General features: G+C 41.0%; 1 protein-coding gene across 4 annotated transcripts in view; it reads right to left on the reverse strand.

Annotated features, from left to right (window-relative positions):
• The window catches only part of LOC115046209 (membrane-associated guanylate kinase, WW and PDZ domain-containing protein 1-like), an 81,078-nt gene extending 59,815 nt beyond the window's left edge, over nucleotides 1-21,263 (reverse strand). For all 4 annotated transcript variants that reach the window (XM_029506434.1, XM_029506432.1, XM_029506433.1 and 1 more), the window contains exon 1: nucleotides 20,537-21,263. In XM_029506434.1, the coding sequence (XP_029362294.1) occupies nucleotides 20,537-20,834 (298 nt within the window). In that variant the 5' untranslated portion in view covers nucleotides 20,835-21,263. The remainder of the gene's footprint in view (nucleotides 1-20,536) is intronic.
• Nucleotides 21,264-21,951: the final 688 nt, after the last annotated feature.

Genomic DNA, 21,951 nt, shown 5'->3' on the forward strand with positions numbered 1-21,951 from the left:
CAGATATGCAACACATCTGCATTGCACATTTTGCTTATGATCAGTAACGTTGCATTACGAGCCCGTGGATAAGGTTTGGATCATTTTAAAATTTGGCAGCATGGTGAACAGTTTCAGATTTGGAGATAAATTCAGAAACAGTTACAACATGCTGGCCTGACAGCCAATGGAGCAAAAACATACGGTTGTGGCAGTTTTAGACATCACTGGAAGACTGCGCCAAGTAGCGGCGCCCTGTAGCGCTGCATACCAGCTGTCATCACCATCAGGCACTACTGCTGCCTGTCAGTCAATAGCGGGGGAAATAAACAGACTAGATGGTTATTGTTTCATCAGCATTTTGTGACTGGTGTTGTTGATCATGCGCTGTATGTGCAGACCAACGAAATCCACAGCTTGTCGGGTATGGACTGTGTATTTGTTGTGTGCGAGTCTCTGTTCTCCTGCTAATTGAGATTCATCTGCCGCCCTCTGGCTCAACACTGCCCTCTGTGTTTCTCAGTCTCACTACCAATGAGTCTGCTCTATGCAGAGCTGTTACCATAGCAACCGCAGCAAATGACACGAGGTAGGCATGGTCATTATGGGCTGCTGCCCCCCAGTGGTGCAGCCGGAGTTAGATCCGGAATACCTATCCTCGGGGTGAGGAGGGAGGGGAAATGTTCTTTCCACTGTCACCGTGGCGGAAATGAACACACCTATGAATAAAGAACATTCAGTCAGCTATTGTTTTTAGTTTCCATTTCATGCAATGTTATACTTTGTACTCCGATAAATTATCTTACAGCTGGAGTGGCTGAAATTTTTAAGGTTGAACAAAACAAAAGCATGAGTAATGAAAATAATAGGATGTTGTTAACACTCTAAAAGGGAGAATTCTATTTTTTTTTTTTTTTTCAGATTATTAATAATTCCTCCACTGCTGAAAGGTGTCTGCAATGCATCTTAAACTTTATGGCAGGCAACATCACTTTGATGGTAGACACAAACAATGTGCACTAAGCTGTGACAAATATGTCTGAGGGGTTTAGTATAATACCCACACAAGTGCTTTCTTTCAAGTCACAGACCACACATGTAGGTTCATTTTGGCCACGGCAGAGAGAAAAATCCCCAAATTATAGCTGCTCTCTGGAAGAATGCTACACACAATACATATTATGAGCTTGGTTACACAGAGGGTAAAAATTGGAAATTTTCCTCACTATTTTCAATAAAAAACATTTTAAACAAGCAACTCCTCCCAGTTTTTTGGAGAAAAGGCGTTGTAAACTTGTCTGTGTGGATGCTGAATTGGAGTGGAGAGCTAGTCCTTCAACCAGATGAAGGACTTTGAGGTCAGATTCCTGTATTCTTCCTGTAGTACACCAAACGAAACAATCAAAAAGGCATATTCCAAGTATTCCAACTTGTGAAAGCTGTTGTCCTGTGAAGTCCTTTGGCCTACCGTTGGTCTTAATGCTCTGACATTTGTGTTGTGACTGATCTTCTTGCTTCTCCCTTGGCAGAATCTTTTCTCTGCATAGGCAACAGGGAGATGACTATATTTTCAAGGTTTCAGCAAAGTCTGAAACAAATGTGATAGAAGATTAGCTAAATATTAGGATTAATAAGGGATGATTTTTTAAAGAGATTAAATATAACAATTAAAGCGCTGACATGTGCGGGCTCTAGTGAAACCTTAGAGGGCCCTGTGGATTCCCACTGCAGATTAAAAGTGAAATGATAGCCAGATTGATCTTACTTCGGGTAGAGGAGCAAAACTATGCAGTAACTGGAAGACATAAGCACACGCACACACTTTGGTATTCCTAATGAAACACCACACGTAGTGATGACAGAGAGGATAATGGCCTAAGACAAGATGCTTTTCAAGGCAGGGGCTATAGGTTAAGGAGAAGGTTATATATGAAACCAAGCGCTAACTATCTTATCTTAGAATACACCATGCTATACCATCCGTTAAGACTGAATATGGGGAGAAACGGCTGACCTGACAAAACAAATTATGTATGCTTATGTATGTACAAGTAAACAATGCACAGTATTGATCTAATTTGTCTAACCAGAACAAAAAGAGAGATCCTAAAACTTTTGCTGTGGTCCATTTCTTGACTAGAAAAAGTTACTTGTCCGGGCCAAAAAAAATAAAAAATAAAAATAAAAAAAAATTGTCCAGCTCTCAAAAGCCCCAAATAACGACTCATTGTCAAAACAAACCAACAGTTTCCTCCTATTATTTGTCTGAATGCTTAGCTAAGCTGCTGGCTTTCCCCCTATTCTAGCCTTCATGATGAACTAACGCAGTTAGCTTCTCGGTTTCTGGCATATTGAATGGACAAACTCAAGAATTATATTTATTTCCTCCACTCACTAAATGATCGCGTATTGTTCCCAAAAGTATTTCTTGGAAAATCTATAATTTGGGTAGCAGACAATCTATCCATCTATACTTAACAAACTGTGGGACAAAACTGTTGTGAAGCAGCAGTCAGATGAGGATTTTGCCGCCTGTCTGTCATCACATCTTGATTAAGAAGGCACCATTATTTCTGCATCCCCCACCCCCGTCTGGTGTGGCGCCGAAGCACAGAAAGGGGCATCAGAGCACAAAAACTGACACGAAATCACGCTCTAGCTTCTTGTGAGCCATCTTCTGAATTTTTGAATTGCCCCATTAACCCCTGTTTCATAGTGTCTTTTACCTTCCATGCCATCAGAGGCCAATAACACAGAGCTCAAACCAAACACAAAGAGATGGCATTTCCTCCAGAGGACAAATAATACTGTATTTCCTCTGGCTCATTCCAAATAATGGCCCCAGAGTAGGAACTGGAAATGCTGCTTCTTAAACAGTAAATTCCATTGTTTCAGCAGCTTCCTGTGGGTCTCAGGACATCCCGTCAGTCAACACTGGACTCTCCAGTTACAGATGAGAGCATTTAACTCTACATTATCCAGCATTATAAGGAGGGGCTGTCTGAGAGAGGTGAACATCGGGAGGGGTGCAACGCACAAAACTAATCTAAAGCTGCTTCTGCTCTCAGTGATGGGCTCCTCTTGGCTCTCTTGGTGTGAGAAAGTAGCTGCAATCTCCAGCCATTATCCTGGCTGAGAGCCTTCATTACAGCTGATACAGAGGAAGTGATAATAATGACGTTAAACATGGGACTCACTCGGTTTGTTCTCATGTCAACCAGGCACACATGCATGGCCAGTCACAGCAGCAACAGATATGAGGGGAGCATGTTTAGGCTTCCCTGAGCATGTCCATCACTTAACAGCAGCCGTCTTATTGCTGCCTGCCATGAGCCCTGCAATCAGGAGCGGCAGGGGTGGAGAGGAAAAAACAACATTCACAGAGCGGTCCACCATAAAGCTCTGGACTGGTCCTCTGTCGTCTTTTTCTATAATTACCGCCGTAACCAGCCACACCCAGAGCTGCTTCATGGCATTCCCACTTTAAACCCTCTCTCAGAGATCCCAGGGAGTAGACAGAAGCCCTGAATGACTATCTTACACTGCAAAACACTCTTATATCATAGTTCAGCGCTGCATATGACCAAGAAGAAGCTGCAAATTCCCACATCGGAGAAGCTGCAACCAGCACATGCTATTTAAGATACACAATGTTGTCTTCGATTTGCAATAAAAAAAAAAAAAAGCCAGTGCAGTCCAGTGCAGTTTTCTTTATGTTGATTATTTGATTGTTAAGTCTGATGATAGCGCTGCTGTTGCCATGTGCGACACATTCAAAAGACCGCAGCATGCATTTACACTGAAACGACCCTTAAGGTTTGTACTGGCTCTTAGTCTCATTATTGATTAATCTGCCTGTTCTTTTCTCAACTAATATGCTGTAAAATGTCAGTAGACTATTAATTTATGATCAATTGAGGCATTAACTTCAACTGACTTGTCAATGAAGTGACCTTTTGAGATTATTAACATGTAGACATTACGTTACAGGGATTTTTCAAAAGGAGGACTTTTCTTTGGTCATTCCAAACAATCAAGACCCTCAACATACAGAAATTTATGGATGGTTTATATTCTGACCCAGTTCTCCAGTGCCGTGCTGCTGAGTCAGAGTCAGCAGTGCATGATGGGGGAGACTGGTTTGAAGGAAGAGTCACAAACAAAGACACACACGCACACAAACACAGAGGCAAGCATAGGCGGTACGTTCCGCTCCAGTGCACTGCATCTGTTCATTGCTAAATATAACCAAAGGAACCGAGGCCTACCGCTCTCGCTGCTCTGTGTTACGAGCTGAGTAGGCCAAAGGATGAAGGAAGAAAAAGTGAGCCACGCAGGAAAGAGGAAGAAGTGGAACAAAGGTAGCGACGACTGTGTGAGGACTCAAAGAAAAGGTAATAGAGTTGGGAGGGCGGTCAGTCAGCCTTGAATGATGTTGGCTCAATACCGCCAATCTGCCTGCGCCCAAAAACATTTCAACACAGACTAAACATTGACTGCTGTTCCTGTCAAATACAAGAACACAAAACTTGACATACTCCAGCTTGCAGGATTTCTATTTTTATCTCCTGGATCCTGTTTTAAAGAAATGTTTGCCGAAAATGCACACAAAAGCTGCTATTTAATGTGTCTATTGTATCTTTTTTCCCCCGCCATGGGCAACACGTGTTAAAACAGCAAAGGCTGAGCGGGCACATCGCTGATAGAAAGCATCAAGCTGTAGTCGGCATATGAGCATGCCATCAGTTCTAACTGGCTGATTCTGTTAAATGTCATTGCCTGCCTGGCAGTTACACACAAAGACTCCCTCTGTCATTAAAGTCCCCTCTTTCACAGGAGCCGATGACCACAGGCAATGAGACGGAGCGGAGATACACGTACCCCGTCCTTACTCTCTTCTTCCCTTCCTCCCTTGAATGGTGTAGTAGACTGAAACATCTCCCACCATGGAGGCGAGCATGTCATCACCATTCAGCTGATATGACGAAAGCCACAACAAAGCACAAGAGGAGAAATTACCACATTAGGCTCGAATTATAGTTTGTATGCATCTGGATGAAAGAGTGGAGAAGGAGAAGCCTTTCCATTGGATGAAATAACCACTAATTTGTACCTTGAGAGCTGTAATTGAAGGGGCTTCTTATGCAGTTGATGTGGCACAAAAAATAAAGCAGCAGAGCTGGTGGAGAGCAGGAGACGGGACGTCCTGTGGCCTATATATCTGATTTCGCTGCTAATATTAATTACAATAAACAACCCCTTTCTCAAAATCAGCTGTGCTGGGAATCTTTTCAGTTAGTTACTAACGGGATGCTGCTGCAAGAAGAGAACAAGCAGCATTTCAACAAAGGTAATTGTGCACGCCTGTTGAACGATTCAACTAATATGGTTAGCTGCAAAAATCAAAACAAAAGCAAAAACGCAAGCGTGATACTTTCACAGCAGTGCAACTCAACCTCAGTCTTGATCAGAGCTGTCTGAGAGATAACCCCCCCCGCAGACCGACAGCTGGGGATCAACAGCTGAAATAAGATTAAAGGCAGGCCTTAGAGCTCCGTCGCCGGCTGTGTTGTTATCATGCTACCAACCTTCATAGGTGTGTATCGGTCCTGCTTCCTCAAACCTAACAATCCTCAGTGCCCATGCACAAGTTATTTCCTGTTTTTTTTTTTTTTTTTTTTTTTTTTTTTTTTTTTTACATACTTAAGAGACAACAGAAGGACAGAGAAACTATGGCAATTCAATCGATTTGTCAGGCAGATCTACCACGCAGCTCCATGGGTCACAATATAATATATGATCCGCAAAGCAAACTTTGTTCAGAGCTGTGCATCAGCAAAAATGTGCAAATGAACAGATTTCAACCTCACCGGAAATTTTCTGCCTCATCTTCATTGTGCCACTGTGCTATGTGTGTGTATCATCCAAAACGATTTCATATTTTTTTGACAAAATAAATGTAATTATGGACTCGTAAAAAGATTTTTTTTTTTATTTTTTTTAAAGTTTCTTCTAATATTGCACTTTAGCTACTAAAACGTGAGAACAACGAACTAAACATATCATTGTGTTTTGGAAAAAAACTCGATGATGAAAATGATCATCCATTATTATCTCCCACGGTGAGCTGAACTTTGCTGTGGATCGGTTTTAGACCGCCTGAAACACAGCGTGTTGGTCCACTTGCTCGTGAACGCAGTTTGCAGAGCAGAGACCAAACCCAGGATTTTATTTTAGTTAACGCCCCTCATCCTGTTTCTACATTATCATTCATATGAATAGGTTGAGCTGCCGATTGAGCCAATAGTGTTCAGATATTTTTATCAGCTCCTTGCATCAATTTTGCACTTTCAATCAGGAAAAACATCCGCTGGCATCGAATATCAGATTGACAAACATTTACTTCAGTTGCGCTCTCAATTCATAAAGAAAACTGTGCGTTTTTTGTCGCCCTAATCTAAATTTAAAAGAGATTTTAAAACATTGATTTCACATATCTATTATAATTCGGTCAATGCTAAACCGCGCCACACCTCTCGCTTTAACAGTTCCTTCGTCTGCTTGAACAAAATCCTGCTTTAAGGGATCCAGAGACACAAGCTTTACCTTTGAAATATGAAAAGACACGAGGGACCATTCCTATTGACTGTTTGATGAATATGAGGATGGACAGAAGTGTGTTGAGTTTAAAAATAAATACAATCAGGCAAACAGTTGTCTGAATATGACATGCTTACGTAATACCAGTTCGTATTAATATGTTGAGATCATTAAAATGAGATCAAGCGCTGACTCCCACTCACTGCAGATCCGACTGTGTGGTGCTTAATTGCAGCTGCTGTGAGTGTTTTATTGAGGTACTCATTCATTGTGCTCGACGTAAAATAACATGCCAAGCCCTTGTCCTCTATTCTTTCTTATAATGAGGGTCTTTTGTCATCCGGAACAGGCAGTCATAGATCAGGATGTGAGATATCATCCAAATACTGTATAGTCCAATCCAATAACCTAACAAAAATAATCATCTGGGCCGATTCAAGCCATTTTCTAATTCAGTATATCTTCTTTAGTAGCTCCTTCTCTGGTGTGTGTGGTATCATCAGGCCCCTCAAGGCTATTGTCATGAATGAATCGGGAAACTCGATTAGTAATTCCTTCCTTCCCGCGTCCTTCATATAATTGACAAGAAATCCACCAGAGCTGGAGAGACAATAGGACTGGACAATTTCCAGTGCTTAGCCAGGGATATTCAAGCCAGTGAGTTCAAGGTCTACGAGAAGGAAGGATGTGTATTAACTGTAGCCAAACATAGCATCGACCTTGTAATTTTCAGAAGCATTTCCTGATAAATAAGTATTGCAGGTTAATTTTGGTGATGGGGAAGTTTTCTTACTTGAACGTGAAAACACTGACGAGCCTCTAGAGCAACATAATACAGCAAGCTTTTTGGATGCCAGCTGGTTAAAGGTCAACATTTCGCTCATATGATTTCTGAATTTTTGGACTACTGATCAGACAAAACAGGTCACATTTTAAGATTATTTACAGCTAATCCATAATTTAAAGCAAACTGTGGTTGCAAAAATAAAGCTGTGAACATCCTGGATGTATTATTTATGTATTTGTCATATGATATGCCTCCTCCTGGGAAGCAACTGTTTGTGGAAAAATAATATAATACGAGTTTTATTTTTTAATAGAATAATAAAATAGAATAATTTCTTTACAGTAATTAAAATTTGAATAAATGTAGTACTCATGTATTTATGAATACGCCTTTTTCACTCTCTATCAGAAATAGGCAAACCTTGAACTGTTGAAGACCACTGGGTGTGGCCAAAAACTCTGGGAAAAGCCAAGTAAGTAGATTTTGAGTTTAAGTGGGGTTTTTTATTGAGAACCTCTCCTTTTCGATTGTATGTTAATTAACCAATTTTTAAAAGGTTATTAAATTGTTGTGTGTTTTGTTTTGTTGTGTTTTTTCCCTGCTTTTCCCTGTTCAGGCTCACCACAGCAAATCAGTCCCGTGATTTTCATGGTTGATTTGGCTGCAGTTTTTACACCGGATGCCCCTCCTGCCACAAGCCTCCCCATTTATTGCGGCTTGAACCCCGGGGTCCACTGAGCTACGTTACAGGAAAGGTTATTAAATTCATAACATTGAATATTACATCTGATGTACTTCCAGAATTTTTAAACTTCATTTAAAAAGTTGAACTTTTTTGTAAAGTCAGGCCAAGAGCGCAAAGTCAATATTTGAGAGTTGGCTTGCCAAGGTGCATTGCAGGCGTTATATACGGCATCTCAAATCAAAGACAAGCAGTTGCCGAACACAGTTTCGTTGAACACAGCGATTTGAGTCTGAGGGAGTCTGAGTGCTCCCTGGCTGAAAATGCATCACTGGGTGCTGACAACTTAATGCTCTGCGTCATCGTTCCACCTCTGCTGGAAATAATCTTTCCAAAATGGTTGGAGATGCTGTAAAATGCAGTTTGTTGTTTGTGGGCTAAAAAAAAAAAAAAAAACCCATCAAATTATCAATATCAACACAACATTTTCTTTAGGTTTTCTCAGTGAGTTACCCTGCCATGCAGTTTCTGATTATAGGCAGTCCCGACCTCTATCTAACCCTCCCTGACCTTCTCGGCACCAAGTATTTCTCCTCTCCACTCCCCCATGCCTCACTACTCAGCACAGCAAGATGCTGCCAACTTCTGATGAACAGCTGCATCCTAAGGTCACTCCCTCCCATTGGACAGACAGAAGCTTGCAAACAGCCTCAGACATTAATGCAAGCAACCTTAAATAAGTTTCTCAGAGTTGGATGATATCGTGCACGTTTCTTTCATCTTCTAGGACCAGCCGAAACACATATTTACCTTTTATCATCTTCTTCATGAGTGTTTTAAAAATATGTCTCATCATTAAAAAAAAAAAACAGTTATCTGAAGACATTTCGATTAGAATAATGCACTTTGCAGTGACGGTTTACTGATTAAACAGTCTTCGCTACCATATATAAACTCACACTGAAGCTCTATATTGAGAACAAAGAAAATCATCAGAGAATAAAATATTGTTTTCCCTTTGAGAGTTGAATGAGATTTGAGTCAGTTTCAGGCCAAGTTTACAGAAGGCAGCACAGCACAAGATAAGACGGAGAGTAAGTCACACAACTTAAGAGTTGAAAGTAAATTTAGCTGACACCATTGGCTGAAGAAAATGTTTCCATCATTATCTCACTTTGTCAAAGAGTCTAAATTTACTCAGTGATTCAGAGCCACAGCTGGAAGAAAAACAGCCAGTGACTTGATAGGCTGAGGCATGTGTCAGATTGTGGTAGATGTGTATGTAAAAGTAGGCCAGAAGACTGAAGGGAAATGTTGGTTTTTAAGAAGAGCCACGTGGTAGGTTTACACGCTGGTTACAACCAGAAAGTCAGACGTGACTTTGTTGGAGCTAGGTGGCAGCGATATTGAATAAGTTATGGGATATGTCTGGGAAAGGATCGTAGCAGAGGTCTAATTAGTTACAGGACAAGGCGTTCATTAATTTTCAGTTGTCATGATGAGTTTTTCTCACCTTGTAAAAGGAAAACTCAGTGAATCAGAGTTAATTCAGGGTTGAGCTGCTTTGTAGGAAATTCAGAGTTCAGCGTTTTCAAAATAGAGAATAAAAAGCAGGCTATTTTTGCCCCGTGCAGTTTGGATTTTGACCATGGATCTCGTTTTATTAAAACTGTAAATAACATGTGGAGGTGAAATGACAAATCACTTAACTGCCTCAACTGATTAATCACTTTTGTCTTTCTTCCTATTTTTATTGCATCGTAAACTGAGTGTTGAGATAGAACAAATGCAGCTTGGTTTAGAGAATATAAAGGAAAGTAGCTACATGACTTCATAAATTTATGGACAAAATGTCATTTTTTTTATAAACTAAAATTCTTCTGCGTGATGGTGTACCAGCACAGTTTGTCAGTAAGTCAAGAACAAACCAAGTTAGTTATTTTCTTACGAAGTCAACATTTTTCAACTGAGCAATTTTACTGTATGTACAATTAGGTGTATGGTTTTTTATAGAGCGGCACGCCTCCTGATTTCAGAAAAGACAATTTGTAGTTTGTGGAATTTAAATTTGAAATAAGGAAGGATTGATCAGGCTGTAGCATCGGTCACCACAGACTTGTCTCGTCTGTGTTATGCAAATGAGTTGCAGCTGCTTACACATCTGGTTGCATGCGGCCCATCGATCACATTTTCAAGTTACTGCATATGTGGATTATCCCTTACGGGCGTGCATCTCTCCAAAAAACACGAAGAGACGGTCCAATACATACCTAAGAACATGGGGTACAATACGATTCAGGGAAAGTGCTCTCCTTTTTAAATGGAACAATTTGTTTTGATTCAGTGGGATTTGACATAATACGATATAATCATGTTACATTATGAATTGATGCAAGTCAATACCATAAATGTGGCATTGGTTACCATCAAAGAGATTCATCAAAGACCAGAGAACTTTTTGTTTATTATTTTTTTTGTGAATTCAGAAACATGGTATGTTTATTAGTGTAATAAACTGCATTTTAAGAACTTTGTGAAGTCCCTTTGACAATTAAAACATGCAATTTGATTTCTCTGCTGGCACAAATAAGAGCCAAAGCTCAGAAGAGGTCTGTGTAGGCTCAGATCAGGGAACAATGAGCTACTGAGGTAGAACATTATAACAAAATTTCGAGACATCCCTTGATTTGATTTGATTTGATTAGATTGGATTGGATTAGAAAACTTTATTTACCCTGCGATGGGCAATTCTGTTTGCAGTTCCCAGCATGTATCACAACAACACACACACAGTAACAAGGTCGCAGCACCACATCTGACATTCACACTTTACCTACGTTACATTACATTCAACGCTTTCCATTAAATAATTGCTTACTATTCATTATTCAGCAATCTAAGAAAGTGGAAAACTGCAAGTAGTCTTTATTGGTGCATTGTGACTCGCGTCGGGCTTTTTGTCTTCCCCCCCGCAAACGTAAACGTGAAACTGATTCATAACTTTGTAATGGTGTCCTCGGCCGGTTCATGCTACATTCAGACCAATCCAGGGCTTGTGTGCCAACAAATAAGATTCTCCTGTTCAAAGCAGTTATTTGTTACACCCCTGTTACACTTCAACGACAGTGTTGTCAATTAGCTCAACAAAAGAAGCTTTTCTCTCATTCCGATGGTTTCATTTGCGCCCTTTGAAGAGGCTGCAGGTTAACAGGGAGAGACATCCTTTACGACACTAATCACCGTCATTGTTGGAATTTTTCTTTGCTACTGTGACTAACTTAAGCCACCGCAACCAGAGAAGTCTTCAAGCTTCTTGACAGTAATGAGAATATCAGATGGAGAGAGCCGGTTACTGCAGAGCTACTTTGATTTAGATACAACATCCTTCCACCTGCCGCAAGCAGGAGATATATGTTCGAGAACGTATGAGACTGCGTTAATACGGCGACACATCTCATACGCCCTCAGACGCACAAAAAAAAAAAACAAAAAACAAACAAAAAAAAAAAAAGCACAGCCCGTAAAGTTATTGGAACATTGGAGTTTCTCCACCTGTTTCAAGTTGTCAGCTCTCTGGTGTGATTTAACTTTTTAACCTTTTCAATCTGGGAACAAGATTGTGGGAAAACTACCCAGATTCTTCTGGAGCTCAAAGATCAAAAGCTACCTGTGCTTGCTGGCTCTAGTTTCTGTGTTTGTTTGGGATTAGGCGAAATATCAAGAAGAGGAGCCCTTCTGTTAGTATTACGTGTCTCTAAATCACATCAGCTAAAGACTAAATGATGACCCCCACCCCAAAAAAAGGAAAACCTTTATATGATGTTTTTATCCAAACATATGTTATGTATATTATATGTATAGTATATGTTAAGACTTGAACTATTTAAATGCTGAACTTTAACAACCGATACCTTGAAACTTCACAAAGAGCAAATTTATTTTTACACCTAAAATCTCACATTTAGTTATTCCCATGGAAATTAGCCGGTGACTTCCTTGCAATACATATAAATCATGAAGCATTGCTCAAGGGCTCATTAGGACCACAAGCATGTAGCCCATTATCAGATAACTGTGATCCAGCACACAACGGGTTATTAAAAGCTTTGGCATTTTCTGTACTGTACACCTTCAGATGGCATCCAACTTTCCCAGGAAACATCCTCTCTGCAACACTGGAATCGATGCATTTTAAGGAAACAATGGTGCGTTGTTTGGAGTAAACAGTGGAATTTCCACTACAATAAACACGGACCAACAGTAAACACTGATTGCTTATTTCCATGTTCCTGACAAAAGCTGCTTCCATATTTCAATAATATTGCTTCAATCTAAAAAAACTAAACAAAAACATGTCGATTCAAGAATGAATCGGAATCAGCTTTTAGAGTCCAACGGAAATCAAATCTATGGACAGTGGACAAGTTTATATTTATACACAAATTATTGATTATACTTCCAACAGAAATATTAAATTGACAAGCAGATAAAAAAAAAATCTTGATTATTTTGCTTGTAAACATCAAAAACAAAACAACAAAAACGTATTTCTTTTATTCTGGTTATATCTAACTCTTCGTTGTTCGGTTGAATCAGTCAGGAGTAAAGGAGAGGCTGACAAATTGTTCGCAGCATCATTCAGGCAAAAGGTGATTGGATATTCTGTTTGCCTTTTATTTTCAAGATCTTCTTGGAAAGTACAGAAGATCTACCGGTCGATTATAAACGACAGGTTGGCGGTTTCTGTGTTGGAGGATGGTAATTAAGCCAAACAAACAAAAAAAAAAAAAAGGGTTGCTTGTTTACTTGCTGGTGTGATGCCATGACTGACATGGGCCAATGTACGGGTGGGATGCTGATGGACAAGTCAGTTAAATTCATTTAGCATGCTAAAACTCTTTACAGAGATCCAACAATTCCAACAATTCACTACGAGAACCAAGACTTAGTGACTTTGACAAGGATACCCCTGATCCAAATGACAACACCAGTTCAAGATGGCCATATCCAGGAGAACATGGCTTAAATTCCATACAGTGGGAGGAGGTCATCCATCCAGTCACTGATGTAGTGGTAGCACCATGCCAATTGAAAGCACATTCCTCACAATACAATACTGCTGTAGCTATCCCTGCAGTACCACAAGTGTCAAGTTATGGATACGGTTTCTTCTAAACTACATTTAGCTATTCTCTAGCAGTTATTTGGCTTCTGTACTTCCTTAAAAAAAGATTACTGGCTATCTGAAGCTGAGTTGTAGGATAACATATTTCAGATTAAACCGCAGTGTGAACATTAGTGTCAGGATATCAGATGATAGCGCATAAAGAGTTTTACACACTGGGTAAACCGAGAAGGGTCGGGTCACGCTCTCAAGAGCTTATGAGCAACCTGAATCTCTGGAGATTGACTGACTAGGAGGAGGGAAAGGACAGAGAGATCAGCGGCACAAGAAATCCTCTGAGGATCATCTGCAAACCTGCAAACAACAGACCGATATTCATGTAATAAAAATAATGTCACAACCACAGCAGCATTTTATTTTGCAATTAAACCTTGATTATTTTAAAGGCTAGACATTTTTCTGATCCTTCTCCAGATTGTGAAAACTATCTTGATGACAGAGAAGCTTTGGTAAAATGAGAACGTTTCTCACACTATATGTTATTTGCATCTGAAGGAAAGTGTAATTACTGAGCCGAGCAACCACAACAAAACCAGAGAGACAGACTAAAAGTAGAGCTATGATGTGTACAAAAAAAAAAAAAAAAAAAGGAGCCTGTAATGGTGCATAATCCTTTCCAGATGTGTGATTCTAGGAGGAGTGCAGCTTAAATGTCAATTTATCGCCACTATATGAGAATCCCTTGCAGTGAGCTGAGTGTGTTTGTATGTGGTTGATCAACTTAGTAGGAGTATGTATGAGTTTGCGGGTCAGTGCACGTGCGTATTAGAGCAGCAGAGAGAGTGGCTGAGTGCAAGAAGCCCATGATGAGCTCTTAAAGCGGTATCACAGTGTTTTCTTTGCTTTCCGGGATCACCTGATTGAGACCATCATATTCTTGTAGTAAAAGGAGGAAGCTGTCAAGCACGCTGGGAGGAGAAGAGGATCAAAACTAAAAACCGCTTTCATGCTGAACAGCTCTGTGCAATGTAAAAGGGAACTGCACCTCTGCTACAGCGCTGCATTTAACCTGTCAGCTTACATTTCGAACAGCCCACCGACAGAAAATGGCTTTTCACCCAGCGGCAGCATCTCCAATACTTCAGTGCACATTCGTCTTTGACACAAGCATATACAGATGCGGAAACATCAAAATGGGAAGCATTGTCCCAAGTTTTTTCTGTTAACATTTCATTCAAATTTGTTTTTGTTTTTTTTAAACAGCTTAATGCTCAAACACAGAGGCCATCTGTCAGCCCGATGAATTGCTTAAGATGTGTTCAAACACTTTTATTGGAGTATTTTTCTAGCATAAGCAATATACGTGAATATACTAGGACTTATATAAGGGATTCAAAAATACTTAAGTATATTGATGACCAAGATAAAATGTGCCATAGGAAACATGACCTGAAGGGCCAGAGGGCTGCAGCCTGTGTTGAAATGAAACGTCCAGTCTCACACACGGCCCTTATTAGCTCATAAAGGTGGACATTTCCAGGCTTGTGAGCAGGAAGATGGCAAGTAGACAACTTCCATGTTAGTTCAAAGTACAGGCTGTGTTGGGTGTTATATGCTCATGGATTGATGGTGACACAATGGGGCCCGGGGCACATGCATGTCAACAGCCCATAAATCCTGCTTGATGGAGGCCAAAGTTACCCAAACTGAAGGCAAGAGCACCATTTATAAATGTGACTGTGTCACGTCTCGTTTTGGATTTCAAATATCGGCCCATGTCAGTGATGGGTTCAGATTATAATCACAACCTATGTGGTGGTTAGCAAGGTGTTCATCAGCATTTTTCAACTGTAACATAACAACCACAATTTCAAATATTTATGCACTCGTACAATTGCGTTGCAACAAGAACAATACGGAACGAAACACAGGGCAGTTTTGTGCTTCGCTGTCTTTTCAGCATTATAAACGGGAAGTGACGTCTCGGCAGTGGCGTGCTACCGGAGCTTCATGGTAAACATGTCCGTTAAGGTTCTGTGAAAAATGGTGCGTGTCAACCCCACAAGATCCAAACAACCAGGACCGTAAAAACCCTGAGGGCTCTCCATGTTGCCCGCTGACATGCAGCGGAGCAGTGTCCTGAACCTACTGTACGGGCAGTGACTTCAGTCTCCTTTATCAGCTGGAGCATTCCTCTCAAGCTGAGGTCAGTGAAATTTAAGCTCTTCTTAAATGATGGGCTGATGAAAGGTTCATAACTTAACAACACTCTGAAGGTACCGAAACACATCAGAATTACTTTCTTAATAAAACGGTCACTTCTACTTATGTGAGTCTCTAGCCAAATACATATACACGAAACATCCAATTTTTATTCATTTAGAAGAGCGCCTGGAAGAGGAAGAGAAGTCCTCTTCCTGATTGTCCAGACTATAAACGTAATGAAGAGGGAATCGTCCCCTTTAGCTCTGGGTTTGCTTCCATCTTTGAATCTCATTTAAGGGTTTAAGGATAGAGTTAATCATATTTGTCATAATACTCGACATATCATTAAGCCCGTTATATATACATAGTATATGTATATATAATGGTCTTATAAAGAAATAAAATATGACTTTAAAAAGAACTTGATCCAGCTAAAACACATTATAAAGAGCTTTCTTTTTGAAATGAATCAAACTATGTGATCACAGAGTAAATAAACATGAGTTTACACATTACGTCCAAACACAGTACTATAAAAAGAGCACGATGTGCGACCTGGTACAAACAGGAAAAAAAGGAAAAAAAGCAAAAAAAAAAAAAAGCATGGCAGTTAAATTAACAGTTAACTGACCTGAAATTGTAACCACGTAACTCTGTCTCTATTCCAACCTCACTGTTACAATACCTGAGGCAAAATGGTTAAATTAACCAGCCGTTTGATCGAGCTTAAACAGCCCAAGCTGCTTGTGTATTTGGTGTGTGTGGGGGGGGGGGGTCCTTTTTCCCTGGTACACTGCCATTGTTAGCAGTAAGGGCCAAACTAAATAACCATGTCCACGTATAAAACTATTTACATTTTTTATGGTGATATGAGGATGGGCAAAGATAACATACAAAACCTCTGAGAGGCCTCTGTGCCGCCCAAAGCACAGTGCTCATAAAGCAGTTAAGGCAGGAAAAGGAGAAAGTGAAGGGTACAGAGCAGAGGAGGAGGAGACAGAGCCATAGGATTCCTGTCACAAGCCTAAAACAAACCTTCCAGGAATATTCTCATACAGGCGGATACACTTAATGAAGACTGACAAAGGCAAATCACCAAAGAGATGAGTGCTGGCAAAGCCCTCACATCCTTACGATGGGGGTTAGCCATCTTAACCACAGTCCACAGCCATGCACACAATTTAAAATACTAATTAGCGCAATATAGACTTAACAGTTTAAGATAGAAAAAAATAAGCCATGAATTTTTCTTTTTTTCTCTCTCTCCCTACACTGCTTCAAAATTCGTAGTGTACATTTGGAGTATCCCCAAATTGGATTAAACGTAAAAGCACAATGCATCCTTATGGGAGTTTGAAGACCAGAGCAATATTCATCTTTATTTCCCTTTCCTATTCTGAAGGATGACAGCGAAAATGTCATGTGACACTTTGAACTGCTTGTTCACGTCTACGCTAAATCGGTACAGTTATACTGACCTTGGCCTGCACTGGAAATGAAAAAAAAAAAAGAATAATTAACTTTGGTCATAAAAGTCTGGTTGTCACACCAGGCCATTATCCCAGAGCTCAGGCAAACGCCCGGCAAAACACACCCGTGATCAGAGCAGAGTCAACCTTTAAACCCATTAAGTGCTGAAGAAGACTGAGTCACAAAGATGAACAACTAAGGTGTAAGGGCTGTCCTGAATGAGGCTGTAAAACAAAGTAAGCAAAACACAGCATTACTCAAATCTGTTTCTTCCTTTTCTATCATCAATTACAGCATAACTATAAGAGTGAAAAAATAAATAAATAAATAAACTGTCAGTCTAAGTGTTTCCAAACTTAATGTATGACCTTTGAACCTTCACAGATGCACCACTTATCACATGCACAATAATTACAGCCAAGACTAATAAACGATGACACAACGTTTCGCCTCGGGGCTGGGTTCAGACAAGATAAGTGCCACACAGGTGGATCAAAGCTCGATATGTCTGAAATTATTACCTCATTGTACTTTAACCTCAATATCATAGCAGGCCATAAACCTAGTCATCCTCCAACCCTGGAATCTGGAAACAAAGCATGATTGTCATTATTAAATATGAAGTAACCACAGCCCATCAGATGAAAAGATCGAATATGTTGCTCTGTCACTTCGTGTATTTGTCCTTAATGTGTACTTTGTGAGTATGTTGCCAGAGGTGAAGCATTCCTGAGACAGTTGATGTGAGTCACAGAGAGAGAGGCTTTAAACAGCGATGTTGCATGAGGTCAAAAGGACAGGTGTATGGCATTGTCCTAAAAAAAACAACAGGAAGTCAGCCATTGTAATTTTGCCCCTTTATATCAAGATATTTATTCTGCTGTTTGAGATGCATGTGACGCCACTGAACTGTGTGAGGCATACAAACAGCCGCTCCTGAAGGAGGCAATTAAGGGACTCTAAAACCCTCCAAAACTCCTCTGCTACTCCTCATTAGACAGTACTTCAATCGAAGTACTTTACAACACAACATATTCACCTGTCCACAGCAGCCATCATCTGCAGTTTGGTTCAGCGTCTTGCCCAAAGATGCTGTACAAAAAGGTATAAAACCAAAAACCCGATGAGCCGACAACCTGCTCTAATTCCTGCACCACAGCTGCCGCAAAATAACGCAAAATTAGTGCAGACTTTCTTAAGATTATCTACTCTGTTCATTAAAACAAAGGCTGTATATTTGTATATGCATGTTTTTCCTGAATAACAAAGTCAAACAGGAAGGGACTGCAACTAAAGCAGCATACTGTCGATGAAATGAAAATTAAAAAAAAAAAAAAAAAACATCACAATAATACAGAGCATAACTAAAGATACACAGTGTATGACTTAATATATATAAACATCCACTGGCTTGTATGGGATTAAAACACAAACATGCTGTACGTATAACATAGAAATATTTCTACTATACATCTGTTGTATAAATAAACCGCTTTCATCCATTCCAATCTGAAGTGTTTGCTGAGATTAAGAGAAAAAAAAAAGAAAAAAAAAAAAAAGAGTCAAACTCACAGGGGTGTAATATTCCACTTTGTTCAGAGGAATGCTTCGACCCCATTCAGGTGGTTTTTCTTTCTGCATTCCTCAGTGGGAGAAACACACCTGTGGGCACTGCAGTACGCCACAGCAGCAACCTGCCTGATAGAGTTTCCACACAGAGTGCTAAGGTGATGTGGGCTCCTGTAATAAGACCTGGAGCTATTTAGAACAAGGAGATCCAATCTGTCCCGCCAGCCAGTCGTACAGTCTGGGACAGCTTGGATCACCTACACAGGCCAGTTCTTCATGGAAGTCCACCAAACTGCGAGACACAATGGAGGTCTTGTGAGCTCCTCAGATAGCTGAAGCATATTGTCCTTTGTTTACATTCTGCTGACTCAAGCAAGAAACTAATGACAAAGCCATGACTGAGGATATCTGTAATGTATACTGTCAGAGCGCAGCAGAGTTTAAAAGTACATAACAGACAGTTTCTGTAAAGTTGAGAATAATTACAGAACTGTAAAAGCCTCTTGTGGTGCAATCCTGATCTGACTGTGCCAAACAAATGCCTGTTCTGCAAACGCAACGCGGCGTTAGTGCTGAGCTCTTGTCCCAGGGGTCGAGACTTCAGCTTCATAGGTCAATCGTTGATTGCACAGCCATTAATGGACATACAGTACACCAGAAAGGCACCAATGTTAGACTGAAACTAAACTGCGGTTATATAACACTGTTAATGATTTCCCTGGAGAGAGGTGGACGCTGTCAAATGTTGTGTAATTGTGTGAGTGAGCAATGAAACAAACACGTGACAGGAAATACACAAATAAATATATGACGGTGTATTTTAATATTCACACACGGAGCGCAGAACATCCAGCTGGCTGGGATGAAGCCATGCAGAATACACTAGAGACGAGAAGAGAAAAGTTTGAATCTGTGACTGTGTCCTGCTCCCTCTGGCCTTTTCTCAGACAGATGCAGATGCAGCAGACTGTGGGCAATGGGTCAAGCTGATCCAACACACGGGGAGCATTTCCAGTAATAGCCCCATCTGCCCGTCAGCGGTTATTGAACCCTCACCCTTTTTGGTTTAAAATAAAAAAACTACATTCATTTACAGAACTGATTAGAGTGGGAATGATTAGTTAGGTAATAAATATTTTTTTCAACACTTGTTTTTGGATGCAAAAACTGTGATAAATGCTGTGGTATTATCTTCTCAAGTGATCGGGTTTTCTATAAACAGGACATCGAAGAACAACCCATTGGATCATGACAAACTGTTTCTTGGCATTAATTAATCTGGGGTGTGTGTTTGTTTTTTTTTTTTTTTTTTTTTTTTTCTCTCATTTCATAGGGCAAAGAATTTATCATTAAAGTAAAAAAAAAAAAAATACCAACAGAATAAAGGAAGATGAAAATCATTAGTAAGAAACAGGGATTTGAACCGCAGGTGGGCGACGACCAGCTGAGAAAATAATCAGCTTAAACTAAGAGGCTGTTTTTAATCTTCAAATGTGAAAGTAAAGAATCAAACATTGGGAATCAATTGAAGACTTTCTTCATAACCAGCAAATTCTTTTACTGTCAGAAGAAAGTTGGTCACTGGTTCAAGATGCTAGATATCTCAGGATGAAACGCAGAGAAACTTTATAACAAATCAAACACTTTTTCACCTTCTTTTTCCCTGACAGCTGACTAATCGACTCATGATTGCTGTTCCATTAAACAGTTTGAGAAGAGGAACTTGGCTTGGAGGTGTGGGCTCAGGATGAAGCTGTGCAGCAGCGGCCTCTTGCCTGACCCTGCAGGTCAGAGCCTGAGTGGCCTTAGCAGTGTTAGACAAACAAGCGCAGGAGGAGGACTGTCAGGACAGCTTCATGTCAAACTCTGTGAAAACTCCGGGCTGCTGTGAGGAGAATCTGAGCTGGAGCAGCAGCAGCAGCTACTTCATACAATCACACAAATTCTTGTGTGTTCTTTTTTTTATTATTGTGATTATTTTGACACTGTGCCACCTGACAATCATAAGAAAACGTCCACGGGGACCCTTTAACTCTTTGGTAGGTGCAAATGAGAGAAAGGAGAAGGTACAAACACACATGGACGCACGCACGCTGGTGGCCTCTCATTCGCTTCTTACCTTGACGCACAGTTTTCGTCTTGACGGGATCTTTGCAGCACTTTATCAAAGTTAGGATGTCATAAAGGGGTAGCCCGGACACAGCCAGCCCCTCCACCTCCAGGAGCAGCTCCCCCGGGCTCGGTTTGCCGTCCTGGTAAACCACAGCATCCTCACGAAGTTGGCCGATGTAGGGAAACTCTCCGTTTTCCGCCCCGCCGCGTAGCTCCACGTTCAGATCCCCGCACGCGTCCCGCACAAGCGCGCACTCGCTCACTTTGGTAATCCAGTGGTTCTTCTTTTGGATGACTTTTGACATGATGGCTCCGGTCCGACCAAACCCGTCAGCCCCGCGGTAATGGTGTAGAAACGAGCCAATGCATAGCACGGTGATAGTCCCAGCAGTCAGTGAACTTCAGGGCTCCTCTCTTGATGGGAATATTTTCATCCTCCTCCTGAGCCAAGACATGCTGCCCCGGACGCGTCCGAAGATCCGGATGGATCAAAATCCAGATTGTTGTTGTTTCCGCATCTTTGACAGAGTGGCTCCTCGCTGTGGGACCTAATCCGCTCTCTGATACATCCAAACACTCCTCCTCAATAATCTTCTACGTCTCTCTCATCCGCTCTCGGCTCGTTCCCTCCTTTATTCAATGTTTCCAAGAGCAGGAGTGTGTTCCGGTCCCCGCAGCCCGTGAGCAAGTTGGGCCGGTCACACACAGCCGGCGGCGCCTTTAAGCAGGTAACCCGACAGTCTTTCCCATCAGCTCCTGCGCCCTGGACGGGGACACGGTGGGAGCGGGGCGCATGCGTCCTGCTGCCCCTCCTGGAGGGAAAACCCTGCCCCTGTCCACACCTACCGGGTCCCAAAGCTCCGCCCCGCCCCGCCCCGCCGGCCGGCCGGCCTGCGCGGGTTTCCTCACGGATTAAAGATTGGATCCCACATCTAATCCCCCCGCTGCTCAGGCCTGGAGCACTTCTTTATTCATAAATAATAGAAGCACTCAGCTGCAGGTTTCTTGTGGTTTTCACACAGCAGGTGATTTCTGAGGCGTCTCTAACTCAACTGCATCCAGTTACTTTATTTGTATTTCTACATGGATGTTTTACACTAATTCAAAAGTAATACACTTCATTATTAAAAGTATTTGGTGTATTTTGAATGAGAACATAAACGCACATACAGTCAAAGCAGCCACACCATGAGGTAAATACCAGGCAGTACCATAGACTGAACGCATGCTGCTATTTCATTTGATGAAACTGGTGGATAAAATTCACTGAACGAACTGAAGGAAATATTTGAACCATTTGTTGGATGTGTAGTCTATATCATGACGGAAAAGTGTTGCAATGCGCACCAAAAAAGCAGAGATGACGAGGGGGGAGGAGGAGACATCATGTAAAAAAGAGACTGTTCTGAAGTGAACACTTCA

The sequence above is a fragment of the Echeneis naucrates genome, chromosome 7 (assembly GCF_900963305.1).
Source record: "Echeneis naucrates chromosome 7, fEcheNa1.1, whole genome shotgun sequence".
In the NCBI taxonomy this organism is placed as follows: Eukaryota; Metazoa; Chordata; class Actinopteri; order Carangiformes; family Echeneidae; genus Echeneis; species Echeneis naucrates.